The sequence below is a fragment of the Raphanus sativus genome, chromosome 9, assembly GCF_000801105.2.
Source record: "Raphanus sativus cultivar WK10039 chromosome 9, ASM80110v3, whole genome shotgun sequence".
NCBI classification, from domain to species: Eukaryota; Viridiplantae; Streptophyta; class Magnoliopsida; order Brassicales; family Brassicaceae; genus Raphanus; species Raphanus sativus.
This window is the reverse complement of record NC_079519.1, coordinates 5,928,066-5,949,599: the sequence shown is the minus strand read 5'-3', so window position 1 is coordinate 5,949,599 and position 21,534 is coordinate 5,928,066. Positions and strand designations below refer to the sequence as shown.

The window sequence follows — 21,534 nt, the reverse complement described above, 5'->3', positions numbered from 1 at the left end:
TAATTATTTAGTTATTAATTTTTTTGAAAGTATATGGTTTTTTTGGAAAATTATGATGATATATTATTATTTTATTATATTTTCTTCTTTTTCTTTTATTTTTATTTATTTTTTTAATTTTTATTATTTTTTTACGGATCGAATCGGATAACCGGCAAAAATTCGGATATTCGCGGATATCCGGTGCACCGGATATCCGAAGAGTTACGGATCGGATCGAATCGAAAAATCGAATATTCGTAAGGAACGGATCGGATCACGGATATCCTTAAAAATCCGGATATCCGCTCCGTGCCCACCCCTATCAACAGATACTACCAAATAACCATTTCCTATATTTTCCCTACCTCCAAAAATGCATTGATCATGATCACATGCTGTGAGAAAACTCAGACTATGTAAAATAGTTTTTTTTTCTTTTTTTTTGGAACTATGTAAAATAGTTTTCCTGTCTGTTTCTGTGATAATAGAGTGCGAATGCTCGCCGTTATGTTGTTTAACGCCATCGGTTTTATGATTTTTGGAAGTTAAACCTTCTGAAATTCCTCTGCTAACCGGAAACTAAAGCATCTCTAAATCTCTAATGTGGTATTCTAGTTTCTACTTCATAAAGCAATAATTCCTAAATTTTATATCATTAACTTGTTTTTTATCTAGTCCCCTAGACATTATTTGCGAAGTGATTTGCCACATGTCCTCTCTACAATCGTTTTCGCAAAAAAAAAATGTGACGTGGCTATTAAAATTGATGACATGTCATATGGTTAAATATGACATGGACAATTACAATTAATGCTGATATATATATTTTTGGAAAACTTTTTAAAATATGGCAGGAACTCATATATTACATTTAATCTTGATTTATATTTTTGGTAATTTTTTAGAATATGGTAATAATTCATAAATCATCGCTAAAATAAATATATTCAAATATGACATTTTCAATTTCGAAATATTATTTAATTTTACTTTTATAAATATAAAGTTTTTATTATCTAAAATTTTCTGCATTTAAAAAAAATATAAATTTTAATCGTAATATCATTAGCTTTTTAAGATATCTAAATTTTTTATATATATATTTTTAGTTTTAGTCTTTGCTAACTATACAATTTTTCTATGATTTTCAGTAATTTTGTACAAGTTGATATAATACATTTAACCAAAAGAAATAGATAAAAAGATTATCTAAGATTCTAATTTTAAATATATAAATTGACAATAAATTGAATGAAATCATGACTAAACATATATTTGATTTTTACATACCCCTTATTAAAGGCACAACTCAATATATGACCATTAATGAATTAGAAAATCATCACGTAACATATATTCTTTTCACGTAATACTAAAATTCATATTTAGTTATGGATGATCATAATTTATTTTAATTTATTTACTTAAAGACTAGAATATAAAATTATGATTGATGAATCTCTCTAATATTATTTGAAAAACTATTTTTTAGGTATTAGTGCTCACGATGATTATTGCGACAGTTAATTACAAAATTATCATTAATGAATTAAAAGTATCATACTTAATTTTTAACAATATATAAAAAATTAGTTTCCGTTTTTCTATATATCTTTTCAATAATGAAAAAGTGTTAAAAAGAAAATTATAAATTAAAAAAAAAAGCGAAAAATAAATACCATACATAATTTGGTTATATAAAAAAGGAAAGTTAACAAAAAATAATCTTGATATTAAAAAAATATTCCATTTTAAACATTATCATAAAATAATAGTAAATATTATAACAGTAATAACAATATTTTATTTATATTGATCTATTTTATTAGATGATTAAAGATAATATTTTTCAATTAATATTACTGGGTTATTTACTTATTTTCTTGCAAATTTTTTTTTATTAAATTACAAAGTTTCTTTTACAGTTTCTTTATATTTTTATTAAACTATACAAATTTAAAAATATATGAATTCTCAAAGTAACTTAATATTTTATTTATATAAAATGATTTCTCAAAAGTAATTCACAATAAATGTTTTGGGTATTTATTTTTTAACATTTGAAAAATAACTTAACAACCATTTAAATGCAAATGACAAAACTTAATCTATTAATAACAAAAAAAAATTATAGTTGAAATTTGAGAAGTAGATCCAATCCAATAGATCCAAACAATAACCAAATTGACTGGACATTATATATGTAGAATCATAAGTTTAATTAAAATAATATAATATTATTTATAACAAATCATATATATAACATAAAATTATTTTAAAATAATATAAATCAGTTATTATGATATTATTTTTAACACTTATACCCGTGTATGAGCACGGAAGAATCACCTAGTTGACAAAATAAAAATTGTTTTTATCTAAAAAAAAAATAAAAGTTAAGCATGATTGAGTTGTCGGTAAAAGATAAGTAACTTGTAGAAAAAATGACTTTTGTTGCCATAGAAGTGAGAATAAACACACACCAAGATGCTAATTGCAAAACTAGTAAACATGTCTTTCCACCTTCCTGTCCTGATCAATACATACATTGATACCTTTTACTAAAACATGCATCAACACATAATATATTCAAATTTCATACATTAATTAACAAAAATTGGTTTTTACATACATTGACCGTTTATCCGTTAATCAAAAAAACGGAGTCTAAATTATCCGTTAAATATTGATTACGTGGCTTTTTATATTTTAAATAATTAATAATTAATAAAAATAAATTCTAACTAAAATGGAGGATAAGGGGATTCAAACCTGGGTACCAAAAATATATTAACATGTCCTTTAACCACTGTGATCGAGTGTATGTACTGATCGGGACCGCGGTCTTCTGTTGATGTATGAATTGACCGATTTTCATAACATGGATCATCGGGCGGAGGTGGTTCCCACATGCTGAGAGACAGCAGAGGTGAAGCCCACGGGCCTGGATCAACAATAAAAAAACTATAAATAAGTATGTTATATGCATCTATACTATTAAAGTAGAAGCACATTTGGATTTTTACTCTGTTTATCCCTATTAAAGAGGCTTTCTTTTGTATTCATTAATGACATTTTGGACATTTTGCATTGGTTTCTTTTTTAATTGTTTTTGGTTTGTCATTAACCACCGGTTTCCTAATTCAATTTTGGTATGTGATTATTCCGTGTTTGATACTGCATCATTTTAATATTTTTCCAACCGGACATGTTTGAAACTACATCGTTTTTTCTCAAACTATTTAATGGTTTGGTTTTAAACCGCTTTTTCCTAAATATAATCCCAACTATCTAACAAAATTTATTTATAAAAAATAAAAATTGTTTATTGGTTCAACCAGTGGTTCAACCAGTAACTGAATTTCGATTTTAGTAGTTTTTATTAGATTTTTAAATTTTTTTTTTCAAACCCGAACTGAATTTATCTTTGATCAACCGGTAATCTGTTCAACCGCAGGTCTCAATCGAATTTCAAAACACCGATCAAAACTATAAAATTGTTATATTGATTTATATTTAAAATATCTAATTCAAAATTAAAAACCTAAAAATACATGTATAATATAATTTTACCGAACATAAATCTGGATATAAAATACATATATGAGACGGATTATATAAATACATATACAAGACGGATTATATAAATGTGATTATATAAAATTTTCACCAAACATAAACCCGCGCTTTGAAAGCGCGGGTCAAAATCTAGTTTCTTAATTAAATCGTCCAACCGGAGAGAGATCGTAAATACGCTGAGAAAGCATCGGCCCATCAAGAAAAAAGAACAAAAATTAACGAAATATTATAGAATTAAAAGTATATTATTGATTTCTATTGTTGAGATGGTGATAAACTTCAAGAGAAAGTGGATAGAGAAACAAAAATAATAACAAAGATATATATCCAATTGAGAATGTTGTTACTGTGGTTGATAATTCTAACTCCTCTCCGTCTTTGATACCATTTGTTCATGACAATTTATTTTGCGGTATTAGATAGTACTGATGCCAAAGAACCATCGAATGTCCCACCAGCCAAGGAACTTTTCTTCTAAAATTTTCCATTACCATTCACTTTTGTCTTCATGATACTTCCACAACACATCTCCTAGACCCGTTTGTAGATGATGAATCAACACTAAGGTCACGAGGTGGTAGACCCTTAAAGCCATGTCAAAAGCTCAAGGAGATGGAATGGTTTACTGTTACAGGGAAAGAAAAGAGAGGTCAAGGAAGAGGTTCTCATCCCTAGGTTCACATCAAAATTTTGTTAAGTGCTGCCTCTATTCTACTAAGTTGCTTGTTTGTTTCATCTAATCTATTAAAGCTGGACTGATTTTTTCTATTTATTTACATACTCATGTCATTGGCCCTATCATCTGTCGTTTCATTAAGTTCCTTATCCAACTTTTTTCGGTGAAATCACTAAACCGGCGACATATAAAATTAACGTAAACAGACAGAACTTCACTAAACCAGCGCAAACAAATTAAACGTAAAACCAAATGGACCAAGTTTAATTTAACTCTTCCCCTGCGTCGCTTTACCTTGCTCTGCAAACTAAACATCTATACTATTAATTATTCAGTATGACCAGTTGATATTAGTTGTGCCCATTTTTTAAATTTTACTTTTTAATAACTAACTACCATTAATCACATATAAATATACTCCAATACCTACACGTAATTTTTCAGTTTATTAAAACTTCTCCTTCCTATATTCTAGGGAAATATTTTTTATTCAATTTATAACCCACGTTTTTAAATAACAACCGCCAGTGTTTGGCATGTAATTATCTATAACTATTCTTTGATTCCCCATGCCTCATACCATTATGTATATATATATATATATAATATCAATAACAATTAATAGCATTTATATTACTATGTTTACATATAAATAAATAAATATGCCAACTTTTATTTTAAATTTATGGATAAAAATATTTGGGTAATTTGATTAATAAATAGTATTTTAGTATATATAGTTATTTAGAAACTAAATATAATTAATATTTGTGGGTATATAATTTTATTTTAAAAATTTGGATGTATTTGGTTTACGGTTTAGTTCCGGTTCAAAAGGCGGGTATATTTGAAAAAATCGATTTGCGGATACGGATTATGAATATTTTATTTGGAAGGGTGCGGGTTGGTAGATTTTGGATTGCAGGTACCCGCCAACCCGAAAAATATTTTAAAGAATGAAAAGAAAAGTAATTTTTTTAAAAAAAATATGGTAATTTGAAAAAAAAAAAATTAAAAATATATAATTTTTATTATAAATATATAGTTTATAATAATTAAATTAAATAATTATTTTATAAAAATTTATAACCCGCTGATAACTGCCAAATTAAATGGGCGGGTGCCAATACAAATTATTTGTTTGCAGGTTGTTCAGGTCATATTTTTGACCAAAACAAAATTGAAATCCGCGGGTTGGCGGGTTCGACCGACAACCCAACCCTAAAAGAGCGTATACCGGATCTGCCAAATTAAATAGGAGGGTTCCAGTAAAAATTATTTGTTTGCGGGTTGTGCGAGTCATATTTTTTGACTAAAACAAAACTAAAACCTGCGGGTTAGCGGGTTTGACCGGCAACCAGCCCTAACAGAGCATATACATGATCAATTTTTAAATTTCTATTATTTAATAAAATATATTTTGATTAATATTTATACACAAATATGACTACAAATAGAAAAAATAAATATTTAATCACAAAAACACACAAATATAAAAATTAAATTAAAACAAAAAATATACCCGCCCTTTAAAGGGCGGGTCAAAATCTAGTCAATATTATTAATTCTCCAACATGTCCAATTGATATGGGTTAAGTCCAATTTAAAAAAGTAGCATCCAAATATAACTAACTAAAGTAACCATATAATAATAATAAGAAAACTGCATAACTTAATATATAGTCAACCTCCATAACCACTAAATCCTATTTTTAAAGGCTACAAATATTGCAACATAAATGTACGAATATATATATTTTTGTTTCATTTTCCTTACTCTTTTACTTCACCTATTAATTATCCTATATCTAATTCCAAAATCATAGTATTTATTTAACAACCAAAAATATTCAGGAATCAAAATATAACCGCCTTCTACATATATGATATAATTTATGTATTTTTTCCTTACTCCTATTTTATAAAATATAGAAAGTGGATATGTATGTATACGGATAGGTTTTCTATGAAAGGCTCATATGCTTGAACTAAATTTTACAAAATATTAATAACTTTTTAAGTATTTAAATGTCTATTGTAAATAATAAAATTAAATTTTAAATCTAAAATAATCTAAAAGTAAAACATAAAATTATAATTGATAATTGATAACAAAAATAAACTAATACCAAATCACAACAATTAGATTTGTTAATAGATTCATAATCCACAAGATCATATATATATATTTTTTATATAAAAACCAAAAATCTAATTTCCTAATTAGAATACAAACATATTCTAATAATATAATTAAAAATCTAAAAGTTAATAATTAAAAATTACGTATTGGTTTAACCAGTGGTTCAACTGGTAACCGAGTTTTGAGTTTTAGCGGATTTCCATGGGTTTTACCGGGTTTCCGTGGGTTTTACCGAGTTTCGTGGGTTTTACCAGATTATTAAACAATGATGTTTTTCCTAAAACTCAAACTGAATTACATACCAGATCCACGGGTTTGCCGGTTTAATCGCGAATCCGGATCGGTTTCAAAATATTGTGTACAAGTGTATAGTTATATAACATCACAAATTCAATATAATTATCAAAACTTTTAACTAATAATTTTTAAATATAGTAAATATGATTATAAATAAAACACAAATAAAAAATTATAAACAAAAAATATACCCGCCCTCTGAAGGGCGGGTCAGAATCTAGTAAAATATATAAATCATTAGCCACGTAATTAAATTCAAAATATACAATTCTTAAGACTGATGGTGTAATATACATTTTTCTACTATCATGTAATTTTTTTTAAGTCGAATACATTTTGGAAGATGAGAAAAACTATAAAATCATTTTTTAAAAAAATTCAAAATATACAATTCCTAACATTTTTACTAAAATATTTTCTAACAACCATTATTAAATAAATGTTTTCAATATATATAAGAAAAATACAAATAAACAGTTTCATATACCAATTTAAATTATGGTTTTGTATTTCATATTCAAATTTTAAAATATAATATATACGATGATACATATAAAATATTATTAATTATATGGTTAACTTATATGATGACACATATAAAATACGATTAATTATATGATGACATATATGATATATAATAGTTACTAAGGGTAGGCGTTTAGGTATCCATTCGGATTTGGTTCGGATCTGTTTGGGTTTCGAGTTTCCGAGATCAAATATTTCAGCCTCATTTAGATATTTCTAAATTTTGTTCATGTTCGATTCAGATCTTTGCGGGTTCGTATAACCCATTTAAATTATTTTAAAAATTCATTTTATACTTTAATTTCTAAAACTCGATAAACAAAATAAAATATTACATATAAATTTGAATAACATATGTTAGAATACCTAAACTTAACATATAAATTGGTTTGATTTAATATTTGGATAGAAAATCAATTATTATTTTAAATATTTTTGATGTTTTGAATATATTTTAACTATTTTAGAAATTTACTTTTAACTATTTGTATATATCTTCAAGTTTTTAAACCAACTTAAAAGTATCATATATATTTTGGATGTTTTATATACTTTAAATCTAAAAATAATTAATATATATATATATATATATATATATATATATATTTAAATCTATTTCGAATACATTCGTGTACCCAAAATACTTTCGTTCAGATCATATTCGGTTATCTAAATAACAAAATTTTAAATAATTCGAATATCTAATCAATTTCAGTTTGAGTTTGGTACTAACTTTCGGATCGGGTTCGGTTCGGTTCTTCGGATTTTTTGTTGAACCCTAATATTGACATAAAAACAAATAACAACATTTTTGAAAAAACAAATCTACGCAGACGCGCAGATCAAAATCTGGTTAACTTTAAAACTGTTTATACTATTTTATCTTTGAATTCTAAGGTCCTTAAACCTTATCTATATATCTTTCTAGTATTTAAATTGAAAACTTTTTTTCAAAAAAAAAGATATATATCCAATGGTTTTGGTAAGTAATTTTATTATAAGTAATCTTTAAATTGAATAATATATTTTCGAGAAAAAGAACCTATTCTATTTTTTTGACATAAAAAGAACCTATTCTGGTTACACATTTTCTAATAATTAACACAATTAAATAAAAATAAAATTGTTAATATACATAAATAAATTCTAATACATAACTTTTATGACCTAAATAACTTTTGTCTGATCCAAGATATATGCTAAAGTGCTAACAATAATTTTAATACACAACTGTTTCACCAAGAGGTCAATAGCTTTCCCCGCAAGTCAAAACCTTCTCTCTCTCCTCTCCGCCATGTCAAAATTCGCCATCAACGGGCAGCTTATCTTGCTACCGGAGGTTTCAACCACCAACTCTCATCTCCCCACTCCCCGCAAACACTCAGCTCCTTCTTCCTCTCACGAACTCCTCAACAACGCTCCTTCCCCTCGCTTCCCATCTCTTATATGTTGCTGCAGCTCACCTAACCGGAACACGGAGCCTTCCTCTAGCGGCCATCTCCTCAAATCGCTGGGAAAGTCTCTTTTCTTCGGCTCGATTTCGCCCGCCGCGTCTCAGTTCTCCTCGACTTTCAGCGGCGGAGGAGGAGGAGGAGATGGTGGCTTATGGAGGGACTTGTTCTCTCTGGCGACTCCAGTGGCCGTCGCAGACGAGAAACACTCACCGGACTGGGATTCTCACGGGTTACCGGCGAACATTGTGGTTCAGCTGAACAAGCTCAGTGGTTTAAAAAAGTACAAAATCTCCGACGTTCTCTTCTTCGACCGGCGGAGCAAAACCACCGCCCCCGCGGAAGACTCACTCTCCGAGATGGTACCGATTCATCCAGGAGAAATCCACACAAAAGCTCAACTTCAGAACGACCTAGAAACCCTAACTTCTTCAGGTATGTTCGAAAAAGTCGATCTCTTGGGGAACACGAAACCTGACGGAACCCTAGGTCTCACATTCTCTTTCGTGGAGAGCACGTGGAAATCCGCGGAGAGGTTCCGTTGCATCAACGTCGGGCTAATGACACAACCTAAGCCCGTACCCACTGACTCGGATATGACGGATAGAGAGATGATTGAGTATTATAGGAACCAGGAGAAGGATTACAAACGGAGGATCGACAAGGCGAGGCCTTGTATGCTTCCAGGACCGGTTCAAAGAGAGATGATGCTTATGCTTAGGGATCAGAAGAACGTTAGTGCCAGCCTTCTGCGGAGGATCGGTGATAGAGTTGTGAAATGGTATCGAGACAATGGGTACGCGTATGCAAACGTTACCAACTTTGGGAGCTTGAACTCTAAGGAACTTGTCTGTGAAGTCTCTGAAGGAGACATAACAAGGGTTGTTATCCAGTTTCAAGACAAGCTTGGTAATGTGGTTGAAGGTCACACACAGATTCCTATCATCCACAGGGAAATTCCCAAACAGGTATTGTATCTACTTTACTCAATTCTTGGAAGTTTAAACATTTTTGGTTAATGGTATATTGTGTTTGTTTTTGGTTGACAGCTACGTCCAGGTCATGTGCTCAACATGAAAGCTGCGAACCAAGCTGTGAAGAACATTTTTTCTTTGAACTTGTTCTCTAACGTCGAGATCATTCCCCGGGCCGATGAGAAAAACGAAGGAGGTGTTATTGTTGAGATCAACCTTAGGGAGGCAGATAAGAAATCAGCAGAAGTCAGTACAGAATGGAATATTGTACCTGGACCTGGAGGAGCTCCTTCATTGGTATTCATTTATTGCATTGTCTAGTTATAATTTGGAACCTTATAAAGTTTTCCAATGAGGTTTTCTATGTCCATTGTTTAGGAGTCGTTCCAGCCAGGAGGATCTGTTAGTTTCGAACACAAAAACATCCACGGTCTTAACCGAACCTTCATGGGTTCAGTGACCACTAGCAACCTCTTAAATCCTGAGGTACGTACACTCGGTTTCTATATGATTTTATTCTGATACATATCTGGTCTGTTCAAATTGTACATTGTTTTCTCTCAGGATGATCTTGCGTTTAAGCTCGAGTATGTACACCCACATCTGGACGGTGTTTACAATTCTCGAAACCGTATCTTCAAAACAAGCGCCTTCAACAGCAGAAAACTTAGCCCAGTGTTCACTGGGGGCCCCGGATTTGAGGAACTAGTGCCTCCATTGGTGGTGGACCGAGTTGGACTGAAAGCTAATATTACCGAGGTAAAACTAGGTCTCCTATGGTCAACTTGTTTTTCTTGTCTTACAAGCAACTTAATAAATCACTGTTTTTTTTTGTGCAGAACTTCACCCGTCAGAGTAAATCCACTTATGGACTTGTGTTGGAAGAGATAACAACCAGAGATGGAAACATTCAAATCTGTAAAAGTGGTATGAGGTTATTACCTGATGGAGGAACCAGTGATGATGGACCTCCAACAACTCTAAGTGGCACCGGTGTTGACCGTGTAGCGTTTCTACAAGCCAACGTAACCAGAGACAACACCAAGTTTGTGAATGGTGCCATTGTTGGAGATAGGACTGTCTTTCAGGTGGATCAAGGATTGGGTATAGGAAGCAAGTGCCCTTTCTTCAACCGCCACCAACTAAGTTTGACAAAATTCATTCAGCTGAAACGTGTTAAAGAAGGATCCGGTATACCACAACCGCCTGTGCTAGTCCTCCATGGCCATTACGGTAGCTGTGTAGGTGATCTTCCAAGCTACGAATCTTTTGCTATTGGTGGACCTAACTCTGTTCGTGGCTACACCATGGGAGAGCTAGGTGCGGCGAGAAACATTCTCGAGGTAAGCAAATACTAACAAACTCAAATACATTAATCATTTATATCTTTTATTCCCTAAATTTCTGATTGGTGGTGTTATAGTTGAGTGCTGAGATTAGAGTCCCTGTGAAGAACACACACGTGTATGCATTTGCTGAGCATGGCAACGATTTAGGGAGCTCAAAGGACGTGAAGGGGAATCCAACGGCGGCTTACAGGAGAATGGGACATGGCTCATCGTATGGTTTGGGTGTGAAACTAGGCCAAGTACGTGCTGAGTATGCTGTAGATCACAATCGTGGAACCGGCGCTTTCTTTCTCCGGTTTGGAGAGAGGTATTGAAGTTAAACCCAAAAATAATAAACCTTATGTAATCTGAACTTAGCCGTATGAGGAGCTTAAACTATAGTTTTTGAACGATTTTACTGAAAACAAATCAGACTATTCATTACACAAAACAGTAGCTGAAAACTTCAAAACACACAAAAAAACTTCTACGAGATTTCGTTAACTACTTTAAGACAAAAGCTAAGCTACTTCAGTTTTCACGAACCGACTCCAAGAAGTCTGCAATGTTGCTTCCACGAGATTTGCGCAAGAAAGTGAGAAAAGGCATGAGCTTCTGCACCAAATCACGAAACAGTTCAACCCTAGCCATCCTCTTCTGCGTGACTCTCAATGCCTTGGCAATCACGTAATTCCCAAACTCACTCCTCGCCAGCCTCATCAGCCTGTCTCCATCGCTCTCCACAAGCTCCATCACCACCACAGCCACCGACTCGTTCGCGTCCAAAAGCCGCTCCACTATGTAGCTCCCATACTTCTTAAACGACAGATCGATACAGTGGCCACGTAGACTGAGCGCGACGTTGCGCGTGGTTCGCGGATCGTTTAGTTTAAGCGCGTGCTGTATCACAAAGTTGCCCGAGGCATCGTGGCTTAGCGAGAGAGCGTCGTGCGCGACCACGTCCAGCAGCTGGTTCCTGTAGTAAGGATGGTCCAAGTCGGTTAGCATCTCGTTGAGCGCGACGCAGCCGTGTCGGTCACGCGCGATGAGAAGCGCGTTGCGGATGAGTTCCTCGCACAAGAACTCTTTCTTCTTCCCGGCGAACACTCGCAACCCCCGCGTCGCCACGTAGGACGGGTGCTTGTCCGTCATGACGTGGAGGAAACGGTACAAGATAGCGGCGCAGATTAGCTCGTCCACGTCGTCCGATTTTCCGATGAGTCTCTGAAGGCGGTTGGAGCCGTTCTTGTTTCTTGCGATGGCCAAGAAGTAGTCGGGGTCTGACGTCAGCAAAGACGCGATCCCTTGAAGATCTGTTTTGCTCAGCTTCGAGATGAACTCCTTGAACGGATACGCAGCGTCTTCTTCTTCGCTCCTGGTCATCAAACGGAACATCCACTGCGAAGGCGTCTCGTCGCAGAATCCGCAAGGGCATGGATGATAGGTCGGTGGAGGTGGAGCGTATCCCGGAGGAGTGGCGAGGGTGACGACGCCATACGGCGGAGGAGGAGGAGGAACCGCCGGATTCTTCTTCTCGGTGTCTTGTAAAGAATTGAGCATTGTTGACATTGAAAACGGATTGTTGTTGTTTGCCATTGATTCTTCCGAATGAGATTTTACTCTTTGTGTGATATCTTGAGAAGGTGTTGAGATCTGTGGGTGTAACGATGTGTATTTATAGGGTCTTGTTTTCCTAGTTACAGCTTACAAAGCAAGTAATACTAAGGCTAGTACATTTGAGAAAAGGAAATTTATCATGGTTATCCTTTTTTTTCGTTTACAGAGTTTCCTTATCTGCAATTGTTTTTTTTGTTATCTAGTAATTTATTCAGTTAATTAAAGTGTGATATTGTATACTACTCAGTCATATGAGATGGTCCAGAAGATGCCAAACTATTTAAACCGGTATTATTTTTAGTTCCTTGAACCTATTGATATATTTTGGTATAACAAACCCAACACAGTTTCATAAATCGGTATTCTTTTTAGTTCCTTGAACTTCAAGAACTCATTATGCAAAAAGAAATAAGCATTGTTGCCGGGTGTAGACTGTTCGGGCTGGTTAGGTGACGTACTTAACTGAAATTCAGCTATATATTGTTTAAAATCAGTATTAAGTAATTATCCCAATGGAAAGGTCACACTCTCCAATATGCTAGTTATGGAGAACTGGCAAAGCTTGGATGGAGGATGTATCTATAGTAAGGCTGTTGTCCCCACTTAAGATTCCTTATAAAGATGCATCTCAAGATCACTTGGAGCGAAGGCATAAGATTCTACAAAAATAAAACGCTACTGTCTGAAGCACATAACACCGATGTAGTTCAACGTTGGGAAGAACAAAAATGTGAACGGCAGCCGTGCAAAATGAGAGCGCAAATGAGTCTGTGACGTTTAAAGGTTAAGAGCAAAGAAGCATTATTCTTAACGAATACAAGTTTTTATCATTATGATAACCAGTTACTCAAGAATTCAACAACACATTTCAGAAAGCTCTGCGCAAGAAAAATAAAAATGTAAAACCAGGTTGTGTTTGGGCAGTTTTTTTGAAGGGTTTCAGATAAGGGGAACATGAAGAACTTTGATGAAACTCCAGAGAGATATCATAATTGTGGAAAAGTTCGTAGTTTGTTCATAACATTTCTTGAGACTTTCTCACACACCGGCTCACTTTCTTCTTGAACTCGTCTCTCTTCTCACGCCATTCTTTCTACGCAAGACCAACAACAAAACATGAGCTAAAACCTGCTCTTAATTTTTCCAAGCTAAGTAAAGAGGTAAATCAAATCGAAATACTCACAGCAGCTTCAACGTTTGCAGGAGACTCGTCGTTTGGACCAGAAAGCATAGATATAATACTCAACATAATACTCTCAACCTGAAACACCACAAATTTAAAAACACCACTCTTAAAATCATCTACTACAATCTGAAGCAACGATCTCAAGTTATTGATAAACATACAGTGTGAACAGGGGTCCAGCGCTCGCTAGCAAGCTCATAACCACTTGGATCATCACCAGGAGGGTGCAGGATCGAAATGCAAACACGACCATCAGAATAAACTGCGTAAATGAAAAGCATCAAACAGAGTCTCTTCCGATTCATACTGTCCTCAAGAGAAGAAACAAAACTAACCATTAGGATGCCACATATCTGAAGTAAACCTCACGGTTGGTGGACTATTAGGATAATTCTGAGGGAAGCTCATTATAGCGTTAAAGAATCCTCCTTCACTGCACCAATAAACACAGACCAAATAATAATGATTCCATTCTCTTAAAAATCTAATTCAAAAATCAATTCGATTACTGTTTGATCTACAAATGTTTTCAAATCTCAAAAGCGTACTAGAGAGTATCTGGAGGTCCGATGATGGTAACGTTCCACTCGAATATATTCTTCTCGTCGACGAGCCCAGCGGAGAATCCATCAACAGGATGCTTACACAGATCTGAAATCAAAAAGAGAAATCAAAATTAAGAAACTAAGCAATCAGAAGAGAGAACCATGGATTTGTGCGTGCGTGCGTGCATGCCTTTCAGTTGTTTCTGAAGGAGAAGGATAGCTTGCGAATTCGAGGCCATGGACGATGATGATAGAGAAGATCGAGCTTGAAACTCTAGAGATTTGAGAGAGAGAGAGATTTGAGATAGAAGAAAGGTTATGAAGATCATCATGAGAACAGATTGAAGGAGATGGGATCAGCTACGGACAGTCTATTGTGTACTTTACCTTTCTAGCCAATAGGCTTTCGGTACTTTCTATTACCTTCGGTTTACTTTTCTAAATTCTATTTAGACCGGTTTTGATTTGGTTTGATAGATTTTTGGTTCCTGCTTCGTTTTTAGTCTAATTTACTGGGCAAATAAACCGAACCCGAAAATCCGAACCGAATCCGATCCGGTAAAAATGAATCCGAACCGATTCGAACCCGACATAAATCCGAATAGATTTTGTTTTTTGGTATTTCGAATTATGAGTATTATCCGAACCGAACCCAAATCTAAATAGATATCCGATAGAACCCGAAACATTCAAAACTCCGGAAAGATTTTATACCCAACATAATCTCAATTTATAATATGTATTCAAAATACATTAAGATATATTGAACATCTGAAATATTTATCTATTATATAAAGGTTAGTGGTTCTAATACATGAAGATTGATGATTAAAGGTAAGATGTTGAATTTTGAAATATTTAGATTTAGATTTAGATTTCGTTTTCAGTAAAAAATGTTTCTCATTTCATAAGGTCGTAATTTTTGTTTTATGATTTTCCTTTCGTTTGATTTTGAATGATCATGGTTGAAGTTCATTTCTTATTTATAAATCGATTTTATTTATATTTTGATTACAAAAAAGTACAAATTAGGTATTCGAAACCAAAACAAATCAATTTTACTTATGTTTTGGTTATAAAGTAGGTATAAATCAGATATTTTTAAACCGAAGAACCGATTGGGACTCGAACCCGAAAGTACATTGAGTTGTACTGATTCTTTGAAGATTTACTAACCCCGACCCGAACCCGATAGAATCCGAACCGGTACCGAACCGAACTTTTAAATAATCCAAATGGGCTGATTTTGATAAACCCGAAAAACCGAAACTCGATTGGATAAAATCGAAACTCGATTGAGACCCTGAATACCCACACCTAGTCTAAATCGGAAGAACGATTTGACTGGACTAAATAAATTCAAGATTTAATAGATTTTTGATACTTATCTTTTTTTTTATACTAAATTCAACCGAATCAGAATGAAAAATTTATATCAAATCGAATTAAACTAATACCAAAATAGATTATTAGGTTCTTATTGGGTTGGTATATTTCGAAAATCGAATATTTACCCTTAATACGGATCAGGTTCTTTTTCATATATCTAAATTTGCATTGATTTAAGGTTTTTGTAGTTTTTTCTTAGCAAAAGCCATCAATAGATTATTTTTATAAGTTTAATTCCTTTTGATAATTTTCGATATATCAAATCAAGTTGTCATCATGAATGATCTGGACTTTATGTATGCAGGGTCCGTGACTAAAGATACGTTAATCATCTTCAAAATTGTCGTGATCAATAAATTACAAACGCACAATATTAAAAATAAATTTATTAATCAATTGATTCGCATCGACAAATGCAAATCAACCACACGAAAGTTAAACACACAAGTGGTAATAGTCTTACATATTGTAGAGTTAGTTCTAGGAGCTTGTAGTTACACCAAATCGCTATCCACGACACAAGATTAAACCAGGAAGAGTTGCTAGATTTTGTTGTCTTTTTGTTGGTCCATATTAAAATGAGACTCTTTCAGTGGAAAATGCTGATTAAGATCTACCCAAGACGGACTGACCGACAAAATACAAAAATCTACTTGATGATAGCTGAACGTAACATCGGTAATCTTTGAAACATTTTTTTTTGCAAGAATGGAAATATATTTCATGAAATGAAAGTTGAGATTTTACATAGTGGGATAAACAAAAATGTAGAACTATTATTCTTGGTGCCACGGCAAAAGAAAAAAGATAAAAAATACTTGACAAAATATGGAATTGATATAAAAAATATATATATATGGAGTTGCTACGCAAGGCAAAAGAATGAAGCCTACAAGCTGGTCTGAATAGTATAAACCAATTAAGATATGTGAAATAAGCGATAATATTTTTCTTATTTGCAAGTGAGAAGTGTGGTTGCATAGGATTCCAACGAATGACATTTAACCAGGGAATCTTACCTGGTTTTTTCAAATGAAGTAATCATTACGATTCTCCAAGGAGAGTACCAACTAGATGTGACAAATTTGTTTCATCGCCCTCTGTTACACATAGCCCTGGGCATTCGGATCCTCGGGTCGGGTTCGAGTCGGGTCTACTCGGGTCCGGGTCCTTCGGGTCTTCGAATTTAGGACCCAATCGGGTAATTTGAATTTATCGGTTCGGGGTCGGTTCGGGTCTTGTCAGGGTCGGGTCGAGTCGGGTCAATGTTTCAAAGAACCGTAAAAAACCCGTTATTTTCGGTTCCTATCGGTTCCTTTCGGTTTCGGGTCGGTTTCGGGTAAAAATCATCATTTTCGGGTAAAATTTAAAAATATCGGGTCGGGTCCTACGGGTTACCCGAAACTTACAGCACTAAACCTTGACAATGTTGACATAACCTACTTTAAAACCTACAAATTTAACCACAGAACAAAACTCAAGAACCTAAAATATAAATAAACGTTCAAACACATCAAATTAAAGCTTCTATGTTCCACAATCCAACAAACAACCAACATGAAAAAAGCAAAAGTCAAACAAAAACCGAAGTACCGAACAATGTCATCACAACTGAAAACACAAAATCACAAACGAAACTGAGACTGAAACTGACAACTTCTCCAACTCGAACTCAAGACTCCAACTCCAACTCTCTAGTCTCTAATCATCTGAAACACAGACACAGTAAGCAGTGAGAATGTTGAGAACATTGAGAACTCAAGAAGTAAGAACCTACTTTCAGATTAAAGAGTTCCAAAAATCAAACTTACCATAGCTATTTCTTCACTCATTCGTAAATCTCAAACTCAAAGACTTCTGAAGTTAAAACCAGGTTCAAATTCTAATAAAAATGAAACAACTAAAGGTTAGTAATCACAAGTAGCAAGCTTAAATAAAACTTTGAAAAAAGTAATAGAGATTTGAAATTACCTCTCATCAGTTCATCTTCTGCCTCCACCTCCTTGAGTAATTGTTCTTGTCTTATGATACCTCTGCCAGATGCTTTAATTTCACATTTGAGCCATTGCTCAGTGCACATTAACACTTCTATTATGTAATATGTCAAGCAGCTTCTACTTGGATCCAAAACTCGACCACTTGTGCTAAAAGCAGACTCAGATGCAACAGAACTCACTTGCATTGCAAATGCATCCCTAGCTAGTAGTGATAGAACCGGATACTTACCAGTATTTACCTTCCACCAAGAGAGTACATCATACTCTGTACCATTCATCACATGATGATTCTCCACATTCTCTTTCAAATAGAGATCCAACTCGTTTGTTGTTTCCTGAAAACCAGCTTCTTGGCCAAGCTCATCATAGATGTCATTCATGCTTTCATATGCAACACCATTCCCGAGTACTGTTCTCTGAGATACTTCTTCAACAGACTGATCTTGAGACTGAGAAGAGTAAGCTTGAGACTGACTATGAACAGACGCAGAATTAGACCCTGACCCACCATTCTTGTTAGCATTGTAACTGTTGTTGTACTCATTGAACAAACTCCTCAAAATGTCTTCAGTTTGCTTACTTAACTGAGTCGCCTTAACACTCTCCTTTCCATACAAATTTTCAAAATATTTATTTATAAACTTCATCTTCTTGGTTGGGTCAAGAACACCAGCTACAATGATGAGTTTATTCATCTCTACTTCTTCCCCGAATGGATCCTAATACTTGCCTAATTTTCCTAACATAGATGCAGCTTTAGATCTTAATATTGCATCAGGACCAGGAGCAGTGCTTAATCCACTAATATTTCTCGTGACTGTGTATATTGCATGATAAAACTTGTGCGCACAGACTGAAGTAGAAGCTGACAGAACCAATGTAGCTTGGTAGAAAATGATTAAGAATTGGACTAACCTGTCAACAGCTTCCCAATCCTCTTTAACTGGTGGTCCAATTCGTTTCACTCCTTGCACAAACTCATTGAAATAGTCATTATATGGCTTGTCTTTAACTTCCATCTTATTAAAAGCCACTCTGAACTTCATTGCCTGTTCTAGCATCAGATATGTAGCGTTCCATCTTGTGCAGACATCCAGAGGCAAACTTCCTCTCTGAATTCTTCCTGACTCAACACGCTGTTCAAAAGATATATGTCTCTGCGTTGAAGACCTCACGAACATAATGCCATTTCGAATTGCATTTATACTGTGGTCAGCTTCCCGCAAACCATCCTTGACAATAAGATTGAGAATGTGAGTAGCACAGCGGATATGTAGAAACCGACCTTCTAAAACCATGGCATCATCTCCAACCTCCTTGAAAGCTTCCTTAAATCTTGTCATAGCTGAGCTATTAGCTGTAGCATTATCAACAGTGATGCAAAACACTCTTTTGATACCCCAATCTTCCAAACAATCAAAAAGAACCTTTGAGATTGTGGATCCTTTGTGATCAACAACGTTCTTGAATCCAATAATGAGCTTCCTTAACTTCCACCCAGCATCTATGAAGTGAGCTGTGATTACCATGTAGCTTGCTCTTGTACAAGGAGCCGTCCAAATATCTGTAGTTAATGAGAGCCGTTGCTTGTTCTCTCCAAGTATCTTCTTCATCGCCTCTTTCTTTTTCACATACATCTCTACTATATCTCGCCTGGCAGATCTCCTAGAATGAGGGGTGTAGAGTTTCGTTTTATCACAGAAATGTCTCCATGCTAAGCTGTCTACCCAAGACAAAGCTAACTCTCCCAAGACCATCATCTCGTTTGTAGCTTCTCTGAAGACTGATTTAGAGACCTTACCCACCCTTAGATTACCATCTTCACCACTTGGAGATAACACACCTTGTGTACCAAACTTATTCGCTGCTTGCCAGACCTGGTAACTCTTGCAGGCGAGATTCAGATGCTTTGACAAGCTAGTTGTTCCAGACTTGCTCGCACTTGCCATCTCTTTCCCACAGTGGTTGCAGTTAGCTCTGTCCTTGTCTTCTTTCATTTTGGTGAAATGCTCCCAAACCCATGATCTACCCTTCTTTGAACTACCGGCTTCGGCTTCATCTGTTTCTTTACGCTTGTTTTTTCGAGAACTTGGAGTCTGAACTTCATCTCCGGAACCATTACAATCATCATCAGACATTGGATCAACTCTCTCCTCTGGTTCTTCACAAGACGCCATCTATATGATTCACAAACAACAAAACATAATTACAGAGTTATTAGCGCTAAGAGTTATGGTGAAAGTTTCAAACAAACCAAACTAAAAGTTGAACACTTGAAGTCTTGAACTTTAAAAAAAATATAGAAGAGATTAGAGAAACATGCTTCAAATCAAAATGACAAAGTCATAAACTATCAAACTAAATCAAACCGAAACAGAAACTATCAAGCAAAGAAGTCAACCTGTGATCGCGATCGAGTACGAGACCGAGACGCCTCTGATGGAGGAGACGATGTTGAGCTTCGAAATTGATCCCGTGTTTCCAGTTTGTGGTTGAATTAAGAGATAGACGAGATTTAATTGAGAATCGCTATAATTTTGGGAAGTGGAATCGCAAAAGTAGGGAAGTGGAAACGATTTGTGAGAGTAAATGGGAAGTACAATATTCAAGAATCAAATTAGGGTGACATACTTTCGGTTCTTAAAAAACCCGACCGGGTATCGGGTAAGAACCGGACCCGAACCGGTACCCACGGGTCTTCTATATCAATACCCAATAGGGTAATTTCGACGGGTCGGGTATGGAACCGAACCGGTTTTTTCGGGCCGGTATCGGGTCGGGTCGTCGGGTCCGGTTATAATGCCCAGGGCTAGTTACACAGTGTATATATGATGATGATCCTACATGAAGAAAATAAGCTTTCTCTACCTAAAAATATGAGAAGACACGCTGTATTAATCATCAAGTTTCTCCTTCTTACCTGCCTTTTTCTCGGCATAATTGTGACTCAGGAATGCCAAGAAGGTATTTCATAACTCGTTCTCTGTGTTTGGTTATGCATGAATTACGGTAAAGAGACAAGAAATTTTAATTAACACGTTAACATTAGATCATAATACTTTGGGACTCTAACATGCTAACCTCTGCTGTCTGCCTGTTTCAGTCCATTTTAAGAGTGAATCAGAAATGATCAGCACAAAAAAGAATTACGAAGGAGTGATGCCAATTTGGGTAAGGAGATCAAATTTTGCTTTTGATGTAACCATTAGAGAAGGGAGAGCATAAAGGTGTGACATCTATCTTATGGAAACAGGTTGAAGAAAAGACGGGGCATAAGCACCCATCAGGACCTAACCCAACAGGAAATCGCCACCCACCGGTCAAAGTCAAGCCCTGAGTCGATAACAGTTTAACTATTGCAATACAGCGGATCTATGTCAATCTCTTTGATATATATCTAGTATAATACATAGGGAACCGACGTATGATGATGGAGATTCCTTAAAGTTATAGTTCCAATGTAAGTGTAAAACATATGTACTCTGATCAGTTATATCAGTTCCAATGAAAATAAATTCCATAGAAGAGTGGATGGGCATAAAAGATGGAACTATTTGTGAGGAGTTGAATGATACTTTTGTTACCTTACCTATATTCATGAAGACTATACGCTTTACAGTTTAAGGTGGGAACATATTTGTTTTTACACTTTATGCAGAGATAAATATGTTCTATACAACCGATTTCATCTTATCCAAAATGAATGAAAGAAACCTAAACACAAAGCACAGATGCACTCTGATCAATTATATCTCTCTGTTATTATTGGTTATAGTAGTCTAATTGACTGTATAACTAGTATCTACGAAGGAATTGGAGAAATATATAAAGAGAAGATGATCAAT

The 21,534-nt window shown here is 34.5% G+C and overlaps 4 protein-coding genes across 4 annotated transcripts; 2 read left to right on the top strand and 2 right to left on the bottom strand.

Moving 5' to 3' along the window:
* The first annotated feature begins 8,388 nt into the window (after positions 1–8,388).
* Positions 8,389–11,397, top strand: LOC108826730 (protein TOC75-3, chloroplastic-like). The gene is made up of 6 exons (XM_018600103.2): positions 8,389–9,621; positions 9,703–9,924; positions 10,006–10,113; positions 10,192–10,386; positions 10,467–10,970; positions 11,051–11,397. Exons 1-6 carry the CDS (start codon positions 8,497–8,499, stop codon positions 11,288–11,290), a joined length of 2,394 nt encoding a protein of 797 aa, XP_018455605.2. The 5' UTR covers positions 8,389–8,496; the 3' UTR covers positions 11,291–11,397.
* On the bottom strand, positions 11,355–12,695 carry LOC108826063 (pumilio homolog 18). Its single transcript, XM_018599436.2, has one exon. It carries the CDS (start codon positions 12,549–12,551, stop codon positions 11,487–11,489), a length of 1,065 nt encoding a protein of 354 aa, XP_018454938.2. The 5' UTR covers positions 12,552–12,695; the 3' UTR covers positions 11,355–11,486.
* Positions 12,696–13,323: 628 nt separating this feature from the next.
* LOC108824244 (ubiquitin-conjugating enzyme E2 7) lies at positions 13,324–14,652 on the bottom strand. Its single transcript, XM_018597625.2, has 6 exons — positions 14,494–14,652; positions 14,307–14,409; positions 14,094–14,191; positions 13,920–14,020; positions 13,756–13,833; positions 13,324–13,665 (listed from the first exon to the last, which is right to left on the bottom strand). Exons 1-6 carry the CDS (start codon positions 14,633–14,635, stop codon positions 13,588–13,590), a joined length of 600 nt encoding a protein of 199 aa, XP_018453127.2. The 5' UTR covers positions 14,636–14,652; the 3' UTR covers positions 13,324–13,587.
* Positions 14,653–20,518: 5,866 nt separating this feature from the next.
* Positions 20,519–21,277, top strand: LOC108826060 (CLAVATA3/ESR (CLE)-related protein 46). Its single transcript, XM_018599433.2, is given in 4 exon segments — positions 20,519–20,555; positions 20,558–20,653; positions 20,793–20,860; positions 20,943–21,277. Coding segments are annotated over 4 exon segments (270 nt in total). The 5' UTR covers positions 20,519–20,533; the 3' UTR covers positions 21,027–21,277.
* The last annotated feature ends 257 nt before the right edge of the window (positions 21,278–21,534 follow it).

Coding starts and splice junctions, on each gene's coding strand:
- LOC108826730 (XM_018600103.2), top strand. CDS start 8,497: ATGTCAAAATTCGCCATCAACGGGCAGCTTATCTTGCTACCGGAGGTT. Junction 9,622..9,702: donor ACAGGGAAATTCCCAAACAG/GTATTGTATCTA, acceptor TTTGGTTGACAG/CTACGTCCAGGTCATGTGCT. Junction 10,387..10,466: donor TGAAAGCTAATATTACCGAG/GTAAAACTAGGT, acceptor TTTTTTGTGCAG/AACTTCACCCGTCAGAGTAA.
- LOC108826063 (XM_018599436.2), bottom strand. CDS start 12,551: ATGGCAAACAACAACAATCCGTTTTCAATGTCAACAATGCTCAATTCT.
- LOC108824244 (XM_018597625.2), bottom strand. CDS start 14,635: ATGATGATCTTCATAACCTTTCTTCTATCTCAAATCTCTCTCTCTCTC. Junction 14,410..14,493: donor CCTTCAGAAACAACTGAAAG/GCATGCACGCAC, acceptor TTTTGATTTCAG/ATCTGTGTAAGCATCCTGTT. Junction 13,666..13,755: donor CTGCAAACGTTGAAGCTGCT/GTGAGTATTTCG, acceptor GGTCTTGCGTAG/AAAGAATGGCGTGAGAAGAG.